The sequence below is a fragment of the Acomys russatus genome, chromosome 8 (assembly GCF_903995435.1).
Source record: "Acomys russatus chromosome 8, mAcoRus1.1, whole genome shotgun sequence".
Taxonomy (NCBI): domain Eukaryota; kingdom Metazoa; phylum Chordata; class Mammalia; order Rodentia; family Muridae; genus Acomys; species Acomys russatus.
This window is the reverse complement of record NC_067144.1, coordinates 7,163,732-7,183,224: the sequence shown is the minus strand read 5'-3', so window position 1 is coordinate 7,183,224 and position 19,493 is coordinate 7,163,732. Positions and strand designations below refer to the sequence as shown.

The 19,493-nt window shown below is 44.3% G+C and overlaps 1 protein-coding gene across 1 annotated transcript in view; it reads left to right on the top strand.

Moving 5' to 3' along the window:
• Window positions 1-538: 538 nt before the first annotated feature.
• The window catches only part of Igf2bp2 (insulin like growth factor 2 mRNA binding protein 2), a 121,986-nt gene continuing 103,031 nt past the window's right edge, over window positions 539-19,493 (top strand). The window contains exons 1-2 of the mRNA XM_051150753.1: window positions 539-783; window positions 2,276-2,336. Of these exons, the coding sequence (XP_051006710.1) occupies window positions 606-783; window positions 2,276-2,336 (239 nt within the window). The 5' untranslated portion in view covers window positions 539-605. The remainder of the gene's footprint in view (window positions 784-2,275; window positions 2,337-19,493) is intronic.

Below are 19,493 nucleotides of genomic sequence, written 5' to 3'. Positions count from 1 at the left end.
TCGCAGCGAAATCTCCAGATCCACGCATGGCTCATGATGAGCGCCGGCAAAGTTATCAGTCGTTGCTTGCGCCGCTCACCTCCAGGTGCACCTCACCGGCCCCGCGCCCACGTTGGGTCCACCTTGCGCACACCCCGCCCACGCCCGCGCCCTTCTCCTCCCGCGCGCCGCCCCGTTCCGCCGCTCCCGGCCCCGCTTCGGCTGCCGCCGTTTCCGCCCGCCGGGCGCGCAGCCTAGGAGCGCCAAGCCATCGGAGCGCGCGGCGTAGCGCGGGACGGGCAGGGCGCGCACTCTCAGCGGGGCACACACCGGTCCAACTCTTAGGCGCGCGGGGTTCGTCGGCCGCCGCCGCCCCGGCACCGGGGGGGCAGAGCGAGCGCTTTGTCCGCGCGCCCGCCCGGGACTCTGCCCGGAGGAGGCAGTCGCGCCAAGTCCCCGCCTCCGCCTCTGCCCCCGGGCGGGCCGGGCCGGCCGCGGTGGGGGGAGCCAGGCTGAGGGCGAGGGTGGGGGCGGGGGCGGGCGCAGGAGCGGAGAGGAGGGCAGCGGAGGCGGCGGGAGCGCCGGGTGCCGGGCCGGGGGAGCCGCGGGCTCTCGGGAAGACGCGGATGATGAACAAGCTATATATCGGGAACCTGAGCCCCGCCGTCACTGCCGACGACCTCCGGCAGCTCTTCGGGGACAGGAAGCTGCCTCTGGCGGGACAGGTCTTACTCAAATCCGGCTACGCCTTCGTGGACTACCCCGACCAGAACTGGGCCATTCGAGCCATCGAGACCCTCTCCGGTGAGCACTCACGCTGCCCATGCCGCGCCTCTCCGGCTCGGGACGGCGGTAGCCGGGAGGCCGAGCCCCATGGGCCGCGCCCGCAGGGACTCCCGAGCCCGCACACTCACTTTCACGCACCAGCCCCGCGACTCTCGGGGCGGCCCGGCTCCGGGATGGCCCGCTGCCCTGTCCCCACTGCTAGGGCTAACCCTAAACCCTCGGGCCTCAGACTCCGGACGGCCCTGTGCCCCTCCGAGGGTGCCCAGGCTCACAGGCTCCCTAGGAGCGCCCCTGCACTCCGGAGCTTCCCCCGCCCCCACCTTTTCAGAGTCCCCCATTTTCCTTTTCGTTGACCCTGCTAGTGCCCCCTTTGCAAGGGACCCCCCCAAATCCAGCATCTCTTCTCTACCTAGCCAGACCTTCCTTCTTCCCATGCCTCGTGCCAAAGACCTCTCGTCTTCTGTGGTTTCCAAAGCCTTACTCTCCTTTTGAGATTTACCCCTCCCTTGTCTACTGGCCCCCCCACTTCAGGTAGCTCCCGGACTTCACCTACTGAACCCTTCGAAGTCCCGGGGTCCCCCCCAACCCGGCCTTTGCCGGACCGCACATCTCCCTGGGTCCTTTCCCGAAGCTCAGTTCCCTCTCGCTGGTCTCGGAAGCGCTCCTATTTTTCCCTGAATTTTTTGTCCGATTTTATTAAGAAGAACTCGGGGCTGGGGGCTTTCCGCCTCCCGTCTCCCCGCCTCCTGCTCGGCCAGAAGCACCTTTTTACGAGGTACCCTGTCTCAACTCGGTGGGGGCCGGGGCTGAGAACCGGGAAAGGCGACCGGGGGGCCCGCGAGCGCGCTGGAGCCCAGACGGGTGTCGGAGCGCTACACACTCGCCCGCGCGCGCGCTCCCTGCTCGCATCCCGCACACGCACGCGGCAGGCCACGCTTCCCTGGCAGGCGACCTCCGACCCCGCAGGGAACCCCTACCTTGGGGACCTGTGAGGCGGGGGTGGGGTGCTGGTGAGAGCTGGGGTGCGGGGTCACTCCAAAGCAAGGCAGCCGCCAAGCCAGGGACTCCTGCGCGTGTCCCAGGGGCTGCCTGCGGGGGGGGGGCGGGGGTTGGGGGTCCGAGCGCCCCGGAGCCTGGAGGTCCCGGGGTGTTGGGATGGGGTGCTGGGGGCCGGAGAGACCGAGGCGCGCCAGCCCTGCGGCTTGAGTTTCAAATGAGCTCATCTTTTCAAATTGGCGCCGCTCTTTATTAAATGTGTTTTTCCGGTAATGCCACCCACAGCTATACCTGGGGTCCGAACCGGGCTTGCGCCTTTACCACCTCGCTCGCCACCCGTGGCGCCCACTTTTCATCATAGTTGGCGCTAAGTTCGCCCAGCTGCGGCCGGGTGGAGGACCCCTTGAAGGCGCAGAAGGCGGAGTCGGAGCGTGGAGTAGTGTGCCTGCCCCTCCTAGACCCCCGCGGGTTTTACTCAGGGAGGTTCTGAGTGCTTTAAATTTCTGTTTTAAAGGTAAAGTGGAATTGCATGGGAAAATCATGGAAGTTGATTACTCAGTCTCTAAAAAGCTAAGGTAAATATATTTTGCCTACTTTCTTTTTTTGGCTCCCCACTACCCCCTCCCCTGCGATTGGGCTTCCATATATATAACTAAAAAAATATGGTCAGCTTTTTAAAAAACTATGTCTATATGGTTTTTAAAAGGGCGTTTGTTGGTTTTGTTCGTGGAGATATATAGCTTAGAAAGTTACTATTGTTTTAATATTTTACTTTCATTATATAAGGTGCTTTCTGTGCTTGCAAACAACTATTTGGTGCCCAATTAGGGATCGGGATGAAGAACACTAGGTGGATTCAGTTGGCTGTGATCGATTAAGTTGTTTATGATAAATTGCTTTTCGCTCCCCACCACCCCTACTCCAGCACAATAGCAAACTTCCTGTGAGATGTGAAGAATAAATATTTACTGTGTCAGCTGAATTGCTTAACTAAACCATGCGATTAATTACTCTTTTTTTTTTTTTTTTTTTTTTGTGCGTAGTTTAGTGATGAATTATAAAAATCGTCCGGTAAATAAGGAGTAGGTTGTTGTTGTTGTGTGGTTTTTTTTTCTCATAGTATTCTAAAGAAGTAGCATGTTTGTATTGGATGCAGGGAGAAGCCAGGCCTTAATAACTGAGGCGCTGGGTTGGCTCCCAGCACTTTGTTGTTATTGTTACTTTAGAGAACCGTTGGGGAATAAACAATGTCGCGGTTAAGACGATAGTTAGCTATTGTTAATGAAGCAGCGACACGCTTTGTGGGGGTTGGGTTTCCCCAGTGATTGCTTTGAAAGAATGGAGGAGAACTTCTTTGTTTAAAAAGTTCATTGTGCACTTTAAATTGGGGGCCTTTATTCTTTCTACCTCCCCCCCACCCACGTGTCCTAACTTAGTTTTTATCCCATTAACTAACTATTTCTTTGCCATTCGTCATTAAGTATCTGAATTGGGAGGCTAAGTCTGATTTTCCACCTTAAAGTCTGAGGTGGATGCTCCAGCTTTGTCAGGATTGAGAACAGTTTAAAGTAAATAAATTTTATAAATACTTGGTTGTGTTGGAGGTTTTTAAAGATGTGTGCACGTTTCCACATACATTGTGATGTAACAGAGTCTCTGTTTGGAAATGATGTGCCACACTAGAAAACTGTAATACTTTTGTTTTTGAAAAGTTAAGGATTATGGTTGTAGCTTGGGCTGTTATACTGAATGGATTCTTATGTTGAAAATGTGTAACTGGCTCTTCCATAGAGTGTTTTAAGCTTATATGGTTTCCTTCAATGTTGTTGTTGGTTTGTTTGGTTTTTTTTTTTTTTTTTTTTTTTTGATTTGAGATGTGTAAGGGGATGTTTTCTGGGATGCTATATACTTACTGTAAAGTTTAAATCATTCGTCTCTTAACAGTTGAAGATTTGATGAATAATGTTAGGACCACTGAGAATGTTTAATGCACCATGCATCTATAAATATCTCATTATGCCTGCTGTCTAGCTATTGTGAATCTTTCTGGAGATTACAAGTGGCAAAAGTCACTAGATTTTTGTTTTTTTAAATGGAGGTTATTTGAAGTCCCATTATTCCATGATCCAGTGTATATTACTTAATTTTCAAATAAGTGGGCTACTAGTTTATGTAAAGCCATTCGATCACCTAAACCTTACCAACAATAAGACCACTTTAGTTTTTGTTTTGTTTTTTTTCTTTTTCTTTTAATATTTAGAGGTTGTTTGCTTATGGGCTGATGTTTCACGTAAGTGATTTTATCCTGCTTACATGAGCTCAAGAGTTGTCATGTCACCAGTGTTGGTATAAATTAAGTAAGCAGTCTAGGGCTTATACACAGTCCTAGGAATAAACAATTTCTTGGAACACGTTGGCGATAGGAAGTTGAGTGCAGGCTGTGTGACTGACTACACCTGAAGAAGGTTAGCATACCAAATGCATGATGGGTAGTCAGCACCAGCACAAAAGTTACCTCCTTGCAGTGCAAGCTAAGGGGAGAAAGCTGCACTGGTTGGAGTGGGTTAGCTGAGTTTATGCTTAAGAATTCTGGGCACAACCACACTGGTCGCTTTAAAACAAAACAAAACAAAACAGAGTACTGTGACATTTAAGACTAAAGCTTTCTTGCTATGCAGTGATTGTTTTATTGTTGTTTTGTTGCGTTTTGATGATACACACTGACAAGTTGGAAGTAAATGTGTGAACTTTGGGTTGGTTCTATGTGTGGTTTTCCAGTTCTATAGAGCTGGAGGAAAACAAATCTGTCTGTTTGTCTGTCTCTCTCTCATTTGTCTCCTTGAAAAATGATCCAACAATTGAGTGCTAATTTTTTTAATATTGTGTTTAATTCATTGATTTCTCAGGGAGCTGTTTAATATCTATATCCCAAATAGTTTTTTTTTTAAAGCTAATGGTAGTTGTACGATGTTTTAATCCTTATTTGTGGAATTATTAGCATGCTGTTTGCTTACCATAAGGGTCTTCTGTTAAATCGCATAACACCATTTTATACCCATGGCTACATAGTACACACTGCTGTTTTTCTCAGTCATTCTGGGGTAGAGAATCCTTTTTATTTTTGCTACATGTGTTTTATCCTTCTTAAATTCAAATTATTTTACAGTAAGCCATGAACATTTATTTCTCTTACATTCTATTTGGTTTGACTCTGCTAAATAAAAAAACCTTTGGGTTTTTTTTTTTTTTTTCTTTCTATATTCATATAGTACTACCTGTGGGTCAAAGATTTTAGTAAAGAGGAAAAAATTGATACCTTTTTACTTTGGGTACTGCCGAGAGTTCACTTAAAAATATGCATGCACATAGCTACACATATTGCATAAATTGTTTTGATCTAAGACATGCTAATTTGAATGTGCTTTTGTCCCAAAAGTTGAATGATTCTGTGACAAACAGGACTTTTAAAAAATGCAGTATCTACCCACTTTTAGGAAGTGGCTGAATGATGGAAAACAGGCTTCCACTGGGACAGTTCGATTCTCTGAGATGCTATAGAGAAAGCTATGAATCTGTCTTTCATGAGTTAAAAATCAGTAATTGTCTTCTCTCCAATTCAAATGAATCTGGGCTCCTATAGGAATGCTAAAGAAAACAGTATCCCAATTGTATTTTGCTTGTATGTACTACATTGTGTATAGCTGAATTAAATACCAACCCCCCAAAACCCACCCAACTTAAAGCCCTCCCTGTAACAAAGGCTTTTTTTTTTGCATTAAGATTTAACTTTCTAGAAACAAAAAAGGACTTTATTAGTTTAAAATCTTATATAGTAGCCTTGTATTTCAAGACTTTGTTGAATTAGAAATTAATGGCTAGACTTAAATTACATATGTGGCTAGATTAATACAATGCCACATGATATCAAACTGTAAAGTCACTTTGATTTAGCTTTGAAAGCACGGTATTTTTTAAAAGGTAAGATTTTTATATTCTAGAGAATACACATTTTCCTGATCTCTAAGAAATAAGTATTGGGGTTAGAATAGAAATAGTGAAGAAAAAAATGTTTGATATTAAATAGCAAGGTAGTCTCCAAATGTTTGTCAGAGGCCAGCATTTTACTTTATACATGCTATTAAACGTTAAAAAATGGATGAACACTACAAATAAAATATATTTTGTTTTGCTTGGTTTTCTAATTCACTAAATAGTATCAAATTTAAGTTGTAAGGTATCAATTTATAAAAGCTTAAACCTTAATTATAAAAGAAAATTGATATAGAGTCCACTTGCTACATTGTGCTCTTCAATAATAACAATGTTTATTTGCAATTTTAAAAGGACCAGTAAGAGAAGCTTTAGGAGTTGTGTGTCTCATTATGCTAAGCTGAGGTTGTCATTTGATAGATGGTGGAAGTTAATCATATTTAAGGAAAGCCTATTATATATAATGCTCTGAAGTATATTTTCTTTAATAAATGATTTTCTTTTAAAATACATTCTAAAGAGTTTAAAAGATTCAAACCTAACTACAAGTGAAAATTATTTCACTATTTTAAATAAACTATTTTTATGCGTGAGAGTGCAGGTTGCTCTAAGTTCCTTAGTGGGTTGAAGAGGAATGTTAATGAGGGTAAATTGTGTGTGAAAGATTAGAGACCAGGGCACATTCATTACAAGCAGTAAAAATAGATTGCTCCTAGAACTGTTTATAAATGTTGGATATTTTCTAAATATCTGCTGTCTACAAGTGGATCACTATTCCATGTCTACCAATGTAGACAAACTCAAGAGTAGATGGACCAATTGGTCAGTTGTTACTGAACTAAAGTGTCCCTCTGATTCATGGGGTGTGCACACTTTGTTTTGGGGGGGGGCGGGGGTTTTACTCAGATTAAGTAGCAAGGCAAAGAGAGATCTTTAATTGAGCAACCATTGCTCTGAGTTTCAGTCCAGACGAAGCTAATTAAAATCACTAGATGATTGAAACTCACGGAGGAGGGCGGGTGGCATGGCATCTTCCCTGAGTGATGCCTCTCACTGCACTCCCAGGTGCCTTCACTCCTGGCAGTCAGGCACAGACAGACACCTGTGGTGGCTTTTTTTTTTTTTTTTTTTTTTGATGAGCACGTTGCTGAGAAGACTGTCCCATGCAAAGAGTTCTTTTGTTAGTCTTTTTTCCCCTCAAATTCAATTCCATGAAGGCTTGGTTGACCTATTCTTCTCCACCCCAACCCCTACACACACACACACACACTTTTATTTTCTTTTAAATACAGTCTCCCTGTGCAGCCTCAGCTGTTCCTAAACCCTGAACCTCTTGCTTCTGCCTCCTGAAGGCTGGATCATAGGCAGGTGTGCCCTGCTGTGCCCAGCTTATAGCACACTTGTTAGCAAATGTGCATCTGTACTTAGAAATGCTGTACTTAGGAGGGTGCTTTCTTATTTTTGCACAACTGATGGTGGATCAGTTTTTGTTAGAAGCAGCATAGAATTGGAAGCTGCTTAAAAAGTATAAATTTCAAGATATAATTTTAAAGATTATATTCAAATACCATGAGCATACTTTCCTCTCTCTCTCTCTCTCTCTCTCTCTCTCTCTCTCTCTCTCTCTCTCTCTCTCTCTCTCTCTGTGTGTGTGTGTGTGTGTGTGTGTGTGTCAAGAAACTGGTTGGCATTGGCTAAACTAACTTTTAAGGGAAAAATGTATGCTTTGAAACTTCTAGCCAGAAGCATAATATCTCAAAAACTATGACTGACTTCTTAATTTAGGCAACAGGAGAGTTCTGTTTAAGAAGGCGTGCCTAAATAATTGATTAGTCAGGTTATATTATTTTGCAGTCAATGGAAAGTACAAATTAGTTTGGGGAATATTCAAACAATGGCAGCGAACACAAAGCAGCAAGCACCCACCAGCAAAGTCAGTTCTTTTCCTCTTTCTCATTTATTGCCATTAAAACATTTAAAAATCCTTTGCTTTATAATTTGACTTGATGCTTACAAACTTACAGTTTTCATTTGGTGGCACGGATGGTATGGGTTCTATTTTGGGCAGCAAATTGCAGACTGCTCAGAATTATTTTTAAGGTTTTACTTTTCCTGTTTTGATTATGGGATGCTCGTCTGGTTACTTCACAAAATAAGGGAAAGAAATTATTTTCTAGCGCAGAAAACCTTAGGTTCTGTTGCTTTCACTGACAAAGAGGAGAGAAAAATCCAGTAACGTGTCTGTGTCTTGAATCTACTTCAGAGTTGGATGGCGGGTTGACGTTGGATGTAGGCAGAGCAGAAACGGGTTACCATTACGTCCAACACCGCCCTTCTGTCCGTCATTTCCTGGTTAGATACCTCCTCCCCATGCAGTGAGACACATCATTTGCTCATTCTTGGAGCTTCTAATTATTTAATGTGTCTTACACTTTTATTTCCTAAAATGTGAACACTTAATAATTACAGTTTTCGTATTGTATCAAAGTGGGCATTTCAAGAAGTTCAGTAAAGGAAGTGGAAGGTTCTGGACTCACATTTTAAATATTGTCGCATCTCCCTACATCACGAGCGGTGTCTTACCTAACAAACAGGAAGACTTGTGTGGAACCACCACAAGAAGGATGTTTGCAGTTTTTCTTGTTGTCATGTATTTAATTAATACATATGGAACTGTGACTCTGCCTTGGGGAAAGCCTGAACTTTAAAATCTTTAAAGAGCCAGGTACATCCCAGTACCCAGGGAGGCAGAGGCAGGTGGATCTCTGTGAGTTCGAGGCCAGCCTGGTCTACAAAGTGAGTCCAGGACAGCCAAGGCTACACAGAGAAGCCCTGTCTCAAAAAAGAAAAAAGAAAAAGACCGTTAAGGATTTTATGATCTGGTACTGTTATGGTCACAGGGCTATCGAGGACTATGACAGGATGTAGCTCATATGGATGCACCTTAAGTTCATACAGTAATAAAACTATTATGGCCTCTTTAACAGACAATTTACCTTTTTCTAAGTAAGGTTCAGGAAAGAAGGGGGGAAAAACTAGTCCTTTTCTCAGTTGAGGAAACTCAGGCTTCAAGAGATGGAGTAATTCGTCTAAGGCAGGTAAATAAATTCAGTGGCAGGGAAGAACCCAGGCAAGAGGTCTGCCTCTGATTCCTACCCCAGTGTAATTCACTTTTTAATGTTTAGTTTTAATTTAAACAGCTGCAAGTGTTGGAAGGCCCAGTGTCCTATTCAGGAGTGATAGTAACTGCTTGTGAAGTGCCCCTTTGCAACTGTCTTGTTCTTCTCCTCGTCTGAATGATCTGTTCTTCATTACACTTATTTTTATAGGGGAAAAAAAAAACAATTGAAAATAAGCACATGATTAAAAAAATTTTTTTCTATTTTCTTTTTTTCTTCTTTTTGGAGACAGGGTCTCTCTGTGTAGCCTTTGGCTGTCCTGGACTCACTTTGTAGATCAGGCTGAGCTCGAACTCAGTGATCCACCTGCCTCTGCCTCCCGAGTGCTGGGATTAAAGGCGTGCGCCACCACGCCCAGCTCACCCCTGCTTTCTCTGAGCTTACCATAGACACATGTGTAGGATCCAGGGAGGTGTTTGATTTTTTTTTTTTTTTTTGCTTGTTTATTTGGCTATTGTTTATACTGTTGCATTATTTTAGTGGTTGCATTCTTTGTATTAAGACGTAGGACGGTGCTTAGAAGGACATTCCTTACAGGTCAGTGGCGCAAGCCTTTAATCCCAGGCAGAGGCAGGAGGGTATCCATGAGTTAGAGGCCAGCCTGGTTGGCATAGTGAGTTTCAGGCCAGCCAGAGCTGTATAGAGAGATCCTGTCCCAATAAACTGCAAAACAAAAAATAGGACAGTTTCTCTCAACGTTTGAGGCACACAAACTAGGCACTGACTTGAGCTCTGGTCCAGGCTGTGTCCCTTTTGGTGAAGTTGAAGAATTCACCTGGTGGGCTCCTCTAGGCTCAGCCTCTTGTAGGAAGCAGCACTGTATTTTGAATTCTTTCCTTGCTAGGAGCGGCCAGCCTTTCTAGAGCTCGTCTGTTTTCCTCTGCACCATTTTCTGCACAGAATCAGGCCTTTTATGAACAGAGGTACCACCAATGGAGCTCTGAATGACACACTCACGCCTGACTAAGCACATGTAAAGTGCCTTTCATCTCTGAGTTGTAATGTTTTCCTGAATCCATCATCTTGTTTCCTTTAATGTTTGTGGACTCTTGTGGTGGTAGCAGTGGTGGGAGGCAGGGTGGAGTTATCAAGGGGGGAAAAAAAAAGTAGGTGGATGGTTATTTCCAACTCTCCATGCCGTCTTCATACAGTTCAGGGCGGGATGTGGCATTTTCTATGCAATTGTGACTCAGAAGATGGGGGAGAGGAAGAGAGTAACTAATAATTACTGAGTGGTAGCTGCTATATGCTTGGTGCTGGGCCCAGCCTTCCAGGCCTTCTATTCCCTCCCCCAGCCCACCGGCAGCCTAGGGACTGGACTGTGACTCTTCAGCCCCCAGACAGCTCCTTCCACTGGACCACGCTGCCTCAGAAAAGTCACAGCTATAAATGTCTTTGCTGCTTTGTGTCTAGCTTGACTAGAGTGACAGAGCATCTGAGTGGCAAGTCAGGGAGAGGAAAATGACCTGTCCACAGTGGGCATGCACAGAAAAGAAGGGGCTGAGATCTGGCCCGTTCGTGGCTGAGTGTAGCTGAAAACCAGTTATATCTGAGCATGGTGGCTTATGCTGCCATCTCTCATCACTTGGGAGGTCGAGGCAGGAGGATCCAGGGCTACGTAGAGATTTATATAAATGCTTAGGCTACAGGAGATCTCTCTCAACGACCACACACACAAAAGATAAAAAGCATTCAAAGTATTGGTCATGATTTGAAGGAATTTTTTTTCAAGTAGTACCAGAGTAGAGAAATTTGTAATTATATAAATGGAAAAAGGTGCTTAAAAAAAAAAAAAAAACAAAAAAAAACAAAACTATTGAAAGGTTAAGTGTTGTAATTTATAAAAATATAAAAGTCATGGAACAGATCTGGTATGAGATTTATTGTATGAAGGCAGAGAGAGACAGACAGAGAAACAGAGACAGTAGGAGAACAAACTGGGGAGAGCAAGAGAGCGATGGGGGAAGGAGAGCAGCACTCCAGACACAGGGAAAGAGAGAGAAACCTAGTGGGGGTGGGAGTGCACAGGGTTGGGTTAGCCCTTTGTATCTAGTGTGCAGCTAAAGCTTGCCTGGCACATACCTGGTGGTGGCAGGTGATGACGTCAGAGGTAGCTAAGCAACCTAGGGGCAGGCTAGTGGATTGGCTCGTAAACTGACATTAAGTACAAAGACACACACGTGTCCATAATACATATATTCTATACTTTAGGTACAAAAGAGATACGTTTTACCCCCGTGGTTGGTTTATCTGTATTTGTAAAACTGTTTGTAGTCTGCGAAGGGGAAATACAGAATTTTTACTGTAGTTTTTAAAGCAGGGCATCCTGCTGATAATAGAAAACCTTAAGCCAAGCTGGACAGTGGTCCCAGCACTTGGGGGGTGGAGCAGAAGCAGGCCGATCTTTGTGAGTTTGAGGGCAGCCTGGTCTACAGAGTGAGTTCCAGGACAGCCAGGGCTATATAGAGAAACTGTGTCTCAAAAATAAATAAATAAATAAATAAATAAATAAATAAATAAATACAAATTTTTTAAAAAAGAGAGAGAAGAAAGAAAGAAGGAAAACCGTAAGCCTTTCTGGTGTGAAGGCACAGGGACTGAGGATCTGTGTGTGTGTGCCTTTAAATTTGGTACTTAGAACATCGTGTGCATTTGTGGCTGTTTTTCTTTAGTAACATGAGAGGAAAGTAGTAAAATTTTTAAAATTTTGCTTTTTATTGGCTCTTTGTGAGTTTCACAGCATGCACCCCAGTCCTACTCACCCCTACCCTCCATGCTTGCAGTCTCCCCCCAAAATAAAAAACACACAAACAAAACCAAAACAAAGCATAGAAAACGTCTCATAGTGGAAGCTGTAGTGTGTCACAGTGTGTCCCACAGTACACCCCTCTGTCTACACATCTTCGCTTGCAAATGTTCATTGCAGTGAGTCATGGGTCTGGTGAGAGGTCTCTGGCTTCTATGACAGCATCCATGTTGGATCCTTAATGGGACTCCTCCCTCTCATCCTATTGCTGCTTTGGATTGGTGGCACAGGCCCTTTCACACACTTTTAACCATAAGTTAATATTATGAAATTCATTAAATTGTAAAGGATAACCCCCTTTCTCAGTCAAGACCCTGAAAGTAGCTTAAAGTATCAGAAAGTCCTTTTGTTTGTTTGGTTTTTGAGACAATGTTTCTCTGTAGTTCTGGCTGTCCTGGACTAGCTTTATAGACCCAGGCTGGCTGGGAACTCTCAGAGATCCACCTGTCTCTGCCTCCTCAAGTGCTGAGCTTAAAGGTGTGGGCCACCATACCTGGCTCAGAGGACACATTTTAACTAAAATCTTGATACATTTTAAATAATATCTTAAAAAAAAAAAAAAAAAAAAAAAAAAAAACCTTTTCTCTCTGAGAAGTGAAGCACTGCGTGGCCTTTTGTGTGCCTCCATTGAATGAGATGCTTAGAAATGTGTTTTGTCTTGCTTGGAGCCTTTTACTTTAGTTCTTCCTCATCTTTGAAGAAATGGGTGCTTTTCTTCGTCATTGTATGCATAGAGAGTTGAAGTACTGTGCTTTGTGTCTCTATTTGTCAGATATAGATGATGAAGGATTCGCACAGGAAGAGCCATTTAGCAAGGAGGGAGAGAGGGGAGAAACTGACACAGGAACGGAGGTTGCTGAAGCCTGTGTCACTGCAGTGTGTGTTCTCTTGGATTCCAGAGGACACGGCCAGTGAGGGGAGGGTGGCAGGCAGTGCTTCCAGTAGCCAGGGCTGAGTGGCTCTTGGACTTTTTCTTTCCTTTGACAATTGAAAACTCCCAGTGTGGCTGGCCCTCTGCCTTTTGTTAGGGTGCTAGGAAAGCTGGGCAGCAGGCCTGCTGTCCCCTTTAGCCCCAGTGGCCCTGGTTGGCTGAGGTCTGGGGCAGCCCAGGAGGCACGTGCATGCTCGCTCAGTGTGTTGGAATGTATCGTCTCTGTGGCACACACTTCCTTGGATTGTGCAGCTGACACACCAGCTTTGATGGGTGTGGGGTCACACACTGCAGATTTTTTTTGTAAGTGGCTGAAAGATTGGGAAAGAGTTTCTGGGTGTTGAAGGGTTCTCCTAAGTGCAGTTGTAGCCATCTTTTGCAAAGGATATTTCCTATTGAAGGGTAGAAAAGAAATCTGTGCTATGTCTCTCACCTGACTTGTGGATCCAGCTAGCCTTTCTCTCTCTCTCTTCAGTCGACAGTGATGCGTTCAAGCCCAGACTTTGTCAGTGTCTGCTTGCTGGAACCCCTGAGTATGAGGAAACCAAGAATCTTTAGAAATGTAGGATCTATTCCTCCTTTAGGGAATTAAGAAGAAATAAAAGTCTAATGGCTTAAGATTTTTAAACTTTAGCTGCTTTTATTATAATTTTCACACATTCGTCACAAATATCCAAGAGGACAGAAGTGCCGATTGCTCGATTATTTGAAATAAGAGTGAGATTTAGTAAAAGGGTGCTTTGTTTGCAGAGTGATAGAGGTCTGGAAACAGGTGATTGTGTCTCATATAGTTTTTTCAGGATTTTCAGAGTTTTGCCTGGAAAGTTAGTTCTTTTCATTGATTTTCATATTCATGGCTTTGATATGCATATCAATTTCAAAAATTCCTTTTAACAATATTTAGATGCCCAAATTGACTTTTTTTAGCTTTAGTTTTTCTTCTTTTCTTTTTTTTTTTGGTTTTTCAGACAGGATTTCTCTGTGTAGCCTTGGCTGTCCTGGAACTCACTCTGTAGATCAGGCTGGCCTCAAACTCAGAGCTGCGCCTGCCGCTGCCTCCTGAGTGCTGGGACTAAAGGCGTGCGCCGCTTGCCTGGCTCCTGAACTCTTATTTCAGCTTCCCACAGCCGTGTTTTTTTTTGTTTTGTTTTGTTTGTTTGTTTTTCGAGACAGGGTCTCTCTGTGTTAGCCTTGGCTGTCCTGGACTCACTTTGTAGACCAGGCTGGCCTCGAACTCACAGAGATTCGCCTGCCTCTGCCTCCCGAGTGCTGGGATTAAAGGTGTGCACCACCACGCCCAGCTTTTTTTTTTTTTTTTTTTTTAAACAGCTGTGGTTTTTAACATGTGTTTAATAGGTGGTTCTACAGAGCTTGTGACTGAGCTGAGCTATTGATGGGGAGTTGTAGGTGTGTGTGCTTGAGAGTCTTGATTCTTGCAGCTGTGCTCATGGCGACTTTAGATACTGTAGTTGCCTCTAGAATTTGATTTAGAAAGGGATGGTGGTATTAAGAAAAAAAGCCGCCAGGCCATGGAAGCACATGCCTTTAATCCCAGCACCTGGGAGGCAGAGGCAGGCGGATCTCTGTGAGTTTGAGGCCAGCCTGGTCTACAGAGCAAGTCCCAGGACAGCCAGGACTACACAGAGGAACCCTGCCTGGAAAACAAACAAACAAACAAAAAATAAAAACAAACAAACAACAAAAGCCAGCCAATGTGTAAGGTCTGGATGTGCGGGTCTGGATCCTGAGCTGGGCTTTGATTGGCCTGCAGAGCGCCCAGTGTTCTCTCCTTCACGCCCCGCCCCCATTTGTGGTGGCCATCTTTGCTCCATCGCTTTCACTTTAGAAACCGTGTCTGCTTTGCCAGTGGCCTGGTAGGCTCCTAAATCTATGGATTTTCCTGTAATCGACAACAGTTTCCTTTAGAAACTTTCCAGTCAAGCAGGATCTTTACGAATCCATTAGCGTCACCCGTGGGTATAGTGACGAGGGATCCGCGCACTGGTGAGGAGCGAGCTTTTGCCTTCATACAGCTCTCTTTTATCCGTTGTGTAATTGGGGCTCCCTCTGCACAGGAGTAACGTGATCTTCAAAAGATTTTAAACTGGTTAGAATTGATAGGCAGCAAGTTCAGATGGGATGGGAGCCATCACACTTCTTCTATACCATAGGGATTTTATTCAGAAAAAGGGGAATTTTGTTCAGGAAAAGGGTATTACTCTAAAAAAAAAAAAAAGTTAAAAGTAGAAAAGTGGCTGATTGAAAAGCAGAAGAGGATTCGTGGGAGTGTGAGGAGGAGGACGGGGGGGGGGTGTGTGTGTGTGTGTGTGTGTGTGACAATAAACAAAATACATTCCATACATGTATGTACTAACATTACAACAACGTCATAATGAAATCCATTTTTTATGTGTAACTAATATATGCTAATAAAAGCATTTTTTTTTTTTTTTAAAGAGGGTCAGCATGATGGCTCAGCCAATAAAAGCACTTGCCAGTCAAACTTGGCAGTCTGGATTCAGCCTCTGAGAGTTCAACTCCCGTAAGCTGACCTCTGAGCTCCATATGTACACTGTAGAACATTCCAGCTTTGCTCACATGGACACTGTATGTACACAATAAAAATAAATAAATGTAAAAAAAAAAAAGACTGTAAAGAGAGAGTGAGGGAGGAATCCTGGTTACATTTGTTATTTTACACTTTATTACTCGGGAGGCTCATGTGCAAGTCAGAAGATGATGGCTTTGTGAAGCGGTTCCTTCCACCTTTTGTGGGTTACAGCGTTGGGTTATGGCGTTGAACTCAGGTTGCCGTGTGAGCGCCTTACCTGCTGGACCGTGTCACTGGCCTATGATTATTTTAGTGATGATAGAAAATATTCTGAATAGAGTATAAAAAGAGCCTTTAAATCATAGTGGTGGCAAGATATAAGTGGTCATACTGTGTAAAATAATTTTCCCTTTCTTATATGGCTCTTTTTTCAATCATTAATTTACAGACACCGATAATATTTAATTACCTGAGAGAGTAATTATAGGTCAAATAAGAATTTTAGAAACATTTGTTAGTTCTCTTTATCGTTAAGTCCTTCCATGAGGATTTTGTACACACACACACACACACACACACACACACTCACACACACACCCCACTCCTGTCCTAGACTCTTCTTATATCCACCTTCTTCCTCTCCCTGTCCTCATCACATTAAAAAAAAAAAAAAACTATAATGAAATAAAATCCACCAAACCCAGTTTGTGCCGCCTATATACTCATAGGTGTGAGGCCATCTATTGGAGTGTGGTCAACAGGTGCCACATGCTTAAAGAAAACTGTTGCTTCTTTTCTTCTCCAGCTCCCATCTGCTGCCGACAGCTTCTCAGCTAGGTAGGCTGGGAGCCTGAGAGCCTCTCCCCTCTCCATTCTGGAATGTTCACTGGCTTGATCTTTCTGATCCACACAAAGGCAACTATAGCAAGTAGTGTCCTCAGTAACTGTGACTCTCATATGCCTGGCAAATTCTTTAAAATGTTGTTTTACATTTATTTGTGGGTGTGTGTATGTGGGCATGCAGTGGAGGTCAGGTGACAACCCAAAGGAAATTAGTCTCTCCTTCTCCTACCTGGGTTCTGGGGCTCTAACTCTGGTCAGCAGGCTGGGTGGCAAGCATGCTTTACAGCGTGGTTTGAATAAGGAACGCCCGCTGTAGTGGTCTTGGGCTAAGCACTCGGTCCCCAGTGGATGGTGTCTTTGCAGAGGTTTGGGTGCTGTAGCCTTGCCGCAGGAATAAAAAGCTTTTGCTACTTGGGGCTGGTCTTTGAGATTTAAAAAAAAACAAAAAACAAAACTCACTTACTTCCAGTTTGCTGTCTCTGCTTTGTGCTTGTGGTTGAGAATGTGAGCTCTTAGCCTCCCGTTTCCACTGCAGTGCCAGCCACTTGCTTGCTTCCAAATGCCCCACCGGGATGGACTCTGAAGCCGCAAACCAAGATAAGCCCCTCCTGTAGCTTGCTTTTTTTTGGGGGGGGGGGTCATGGCATTTTTGTCACAGTAACAGAAAAGTAACTCCGATATCTACTCAGCCATTTTGCCAGCTCTGCTAAACACTTCTGAAAAATATGACCTTGGGTTACTGCTGCAGGGTATTTGATCCCACTGTGGTCCCTGAGATTGTGAACTGTAAAAACCTGTCTTTTGTTTGGGCACGGCTGAGCCCTAACTTAACACACTTTTAATCCAAGAATTTTGTTTATTGTAAACAGGTGATTAAGGTGTGGTTCAGCCGCCCTAGCACACACCTTTAATTCAAGAGCTCTCTGGACACAGGATTTAATAAAGTTAACACTAGGTCAATACGCAGAGCAAGAAACCAACTGAGAGGGATTCAGAGTAGGGGGGACTTTGAGTTGAGGGGAGCAGCCGGGCGTGGTGGCTCACGCCTTTAATCCCAGCACTCGAGAGGCAGAGGCAGGCGGATCTCTGTGAGTTCGAGGCCAGCCTGGTTTACAAAGTGAGTCCAGGACAGCCAAGGCTACACAGAGAGACCCTGTCTCGAAAAAACAAAAGACAAAAACAGAAGTAGGAGAGCTTTGGCTCCTGAGCTCTTTAGCTCTGTGGCCTTTGGCTTTTTGAGCTTTGGGCTAGGAAGCCTTTGGCCTTGGGTTTTTTAAGCCTTTTCCTCCTAGGCTGACAGCTGAGCTAGTGAGCTTTTGGGCCTTTTGAGTCGTTGGGATGTGAGCTGAGTAGGAAAGTCAGCTGGGTACTTTCTCTGCCTCTCTGAGCTAGCAGGTTTTCACCCCACCACCTGGCTCCTGAGTCTTTATTGGTAAAATAGGATGATTAGGATCTTCTTTTATAACAACAGGTTACTCAGATAAATGTCTAATATAAGATGAGATATAAGGTTTTGATTAATGAAAAAAAATTTTTTTTTCCTAGGACAGGGTCTTGCTATGTACCCCTGACTGGCCTGGGCTTTGTCATCGTTGTACCACTGCTCTGTTAAGTGCTAGGATGACAGGTGTGCCCCACTACTTCTGGAAAAGGCAGCTGGTAGAGAACAGTATTAATGAAAAGTGGTATATTCAAATATGTGTGAAAGTGTTTGGGTTAGCATTGTACATTTTGTGTGTCTAAGTTGAGGCAACGGAAGACTGTTTGACTCTGGGGACAATAATACACAAGAAGGCAAAAGTAGAGATTGTTGTCTTAAGACGCTTTTTTTTTTGTTTGTTTTTCCTTTTTTCTTTCTTTCTTTTTTTTTTTTTGTTTTATTTGTTTTGTTTTGTTTTTTTGTTTTTGGAGACAGTGTTTCTCTGTGTAGCCTTGGCTGTCCTGGACTCCCTTTGTAGACCAGGCTGGCCTCGAACTCACAGCATCACCTGCTTCTGCCTCCTGAGGGCTGGCATTAAAGGCGTGTGCCAGACAAAACACATTTTCAAAACAAAACCAAAACCAAAACAAAACAAAAACCAGTCTGAGGGCTGGGGATGTAGCTCAGTCGGTAGAGTGCTCAGCTAGCACCAGGGAGCTCCAGTACTGCACAAATCTGGAGCGGTGAGTCCCTTGTCATCATCCTGACATCACAGAGGGAGCTATCAGAAGTGAGTCCTCTTCATAGTGAGTCAGAGGCCAGCCTGTGTGTGTCAAAATGGATGGTACCCTGAATCACCACTTTAAAAATGTGTCATGAACTGTAATTCACAAGTATTAAGAAGCTGGTCACTCTGCAGTGGTAAATGAAACCTATGCCTTTCATGATTCCAGTCAGTGTAGCTCAGACACCAGTGTGGGAGCTCAGGATCCAAGTGGTTGCACAAAAATGTTCAGCTTCATATTGTAGGGCAGAGTGAGGTGGGAGTGGTCTTTGGCTACATTCCCCGCCCCCTCCCCCTGCCTTTTTTTTTTTTTAAAGACAGGGTCTCACTATGTTACCCTGGCTGGCCTGTGTAAACCAGGCTGGCCTAGAACTCATAGAGGCCTGACTCTTGAATGTTGGACGGGTTTTGTTTTGTTTTTGGGTTTTTTTGGTTTGTTCATTTTGTTTTTCGAGACAGGGATTCTCTGTATGACAGCCCTAGCTGCCCTGGAGCTAGCTCTGTAGACCAGACTGGCCCTGAACTCACAAAGATCTGCCTGCTCCTGCCTTCCGAGTGCTGGGACTAAAGGTGTGCGACCATGAATACCACCACTCCTGGCTTGGGCTGATCTTCTGAGTTTAAAAACTTTCGGGCTAGCTTAGAAGGCATGTAGACCAGGCTAGCCTTGAATTCATAGAGGTTTACCTGCTTTGGCCTCTCTGTTAGGATTAAAGGCTTGTGCTACCATTTTTGGCTTTGAACTTAAAATTTTTTAATTTTAGTGAGAGCTAGATTGGGTGTGTTTGTGCACACACACACACGTGAGGCACACAAAAGATGCCTCAGATTGGGTGACATCACAATAGGCTTCAGAAATCACTGTTTAAAAAAAGAATTAAGGTAGCTAGGTGGTGGTGGCGGCAGTGAGTGTCTTTAATTCCAGCACTCTGGAGGCAGAGGCAGGTTGAACTCAGTTCAAGGCTGCCCTGGTTTATAGAGTGAGCCCTAGGACAACCTGAGCCACACAGAGAAACCCTGTCTCAAAAAAACAAAAACAAAAAACAAAAACAAAAAATTAAAGCAAATTCAGTTTTTTGATTTGCTATATTTGAGACAGGGTCTCACTATGGAGTTTTGGCTATATTGGCCCTCTGTCTAACCCGGGGCTAGCCCAGGGCTAGCCTTCCTCCATCCATTCTGCCTGTTGAATGCACACAAACAAGTCTGGCATGATTATGTGAAAACT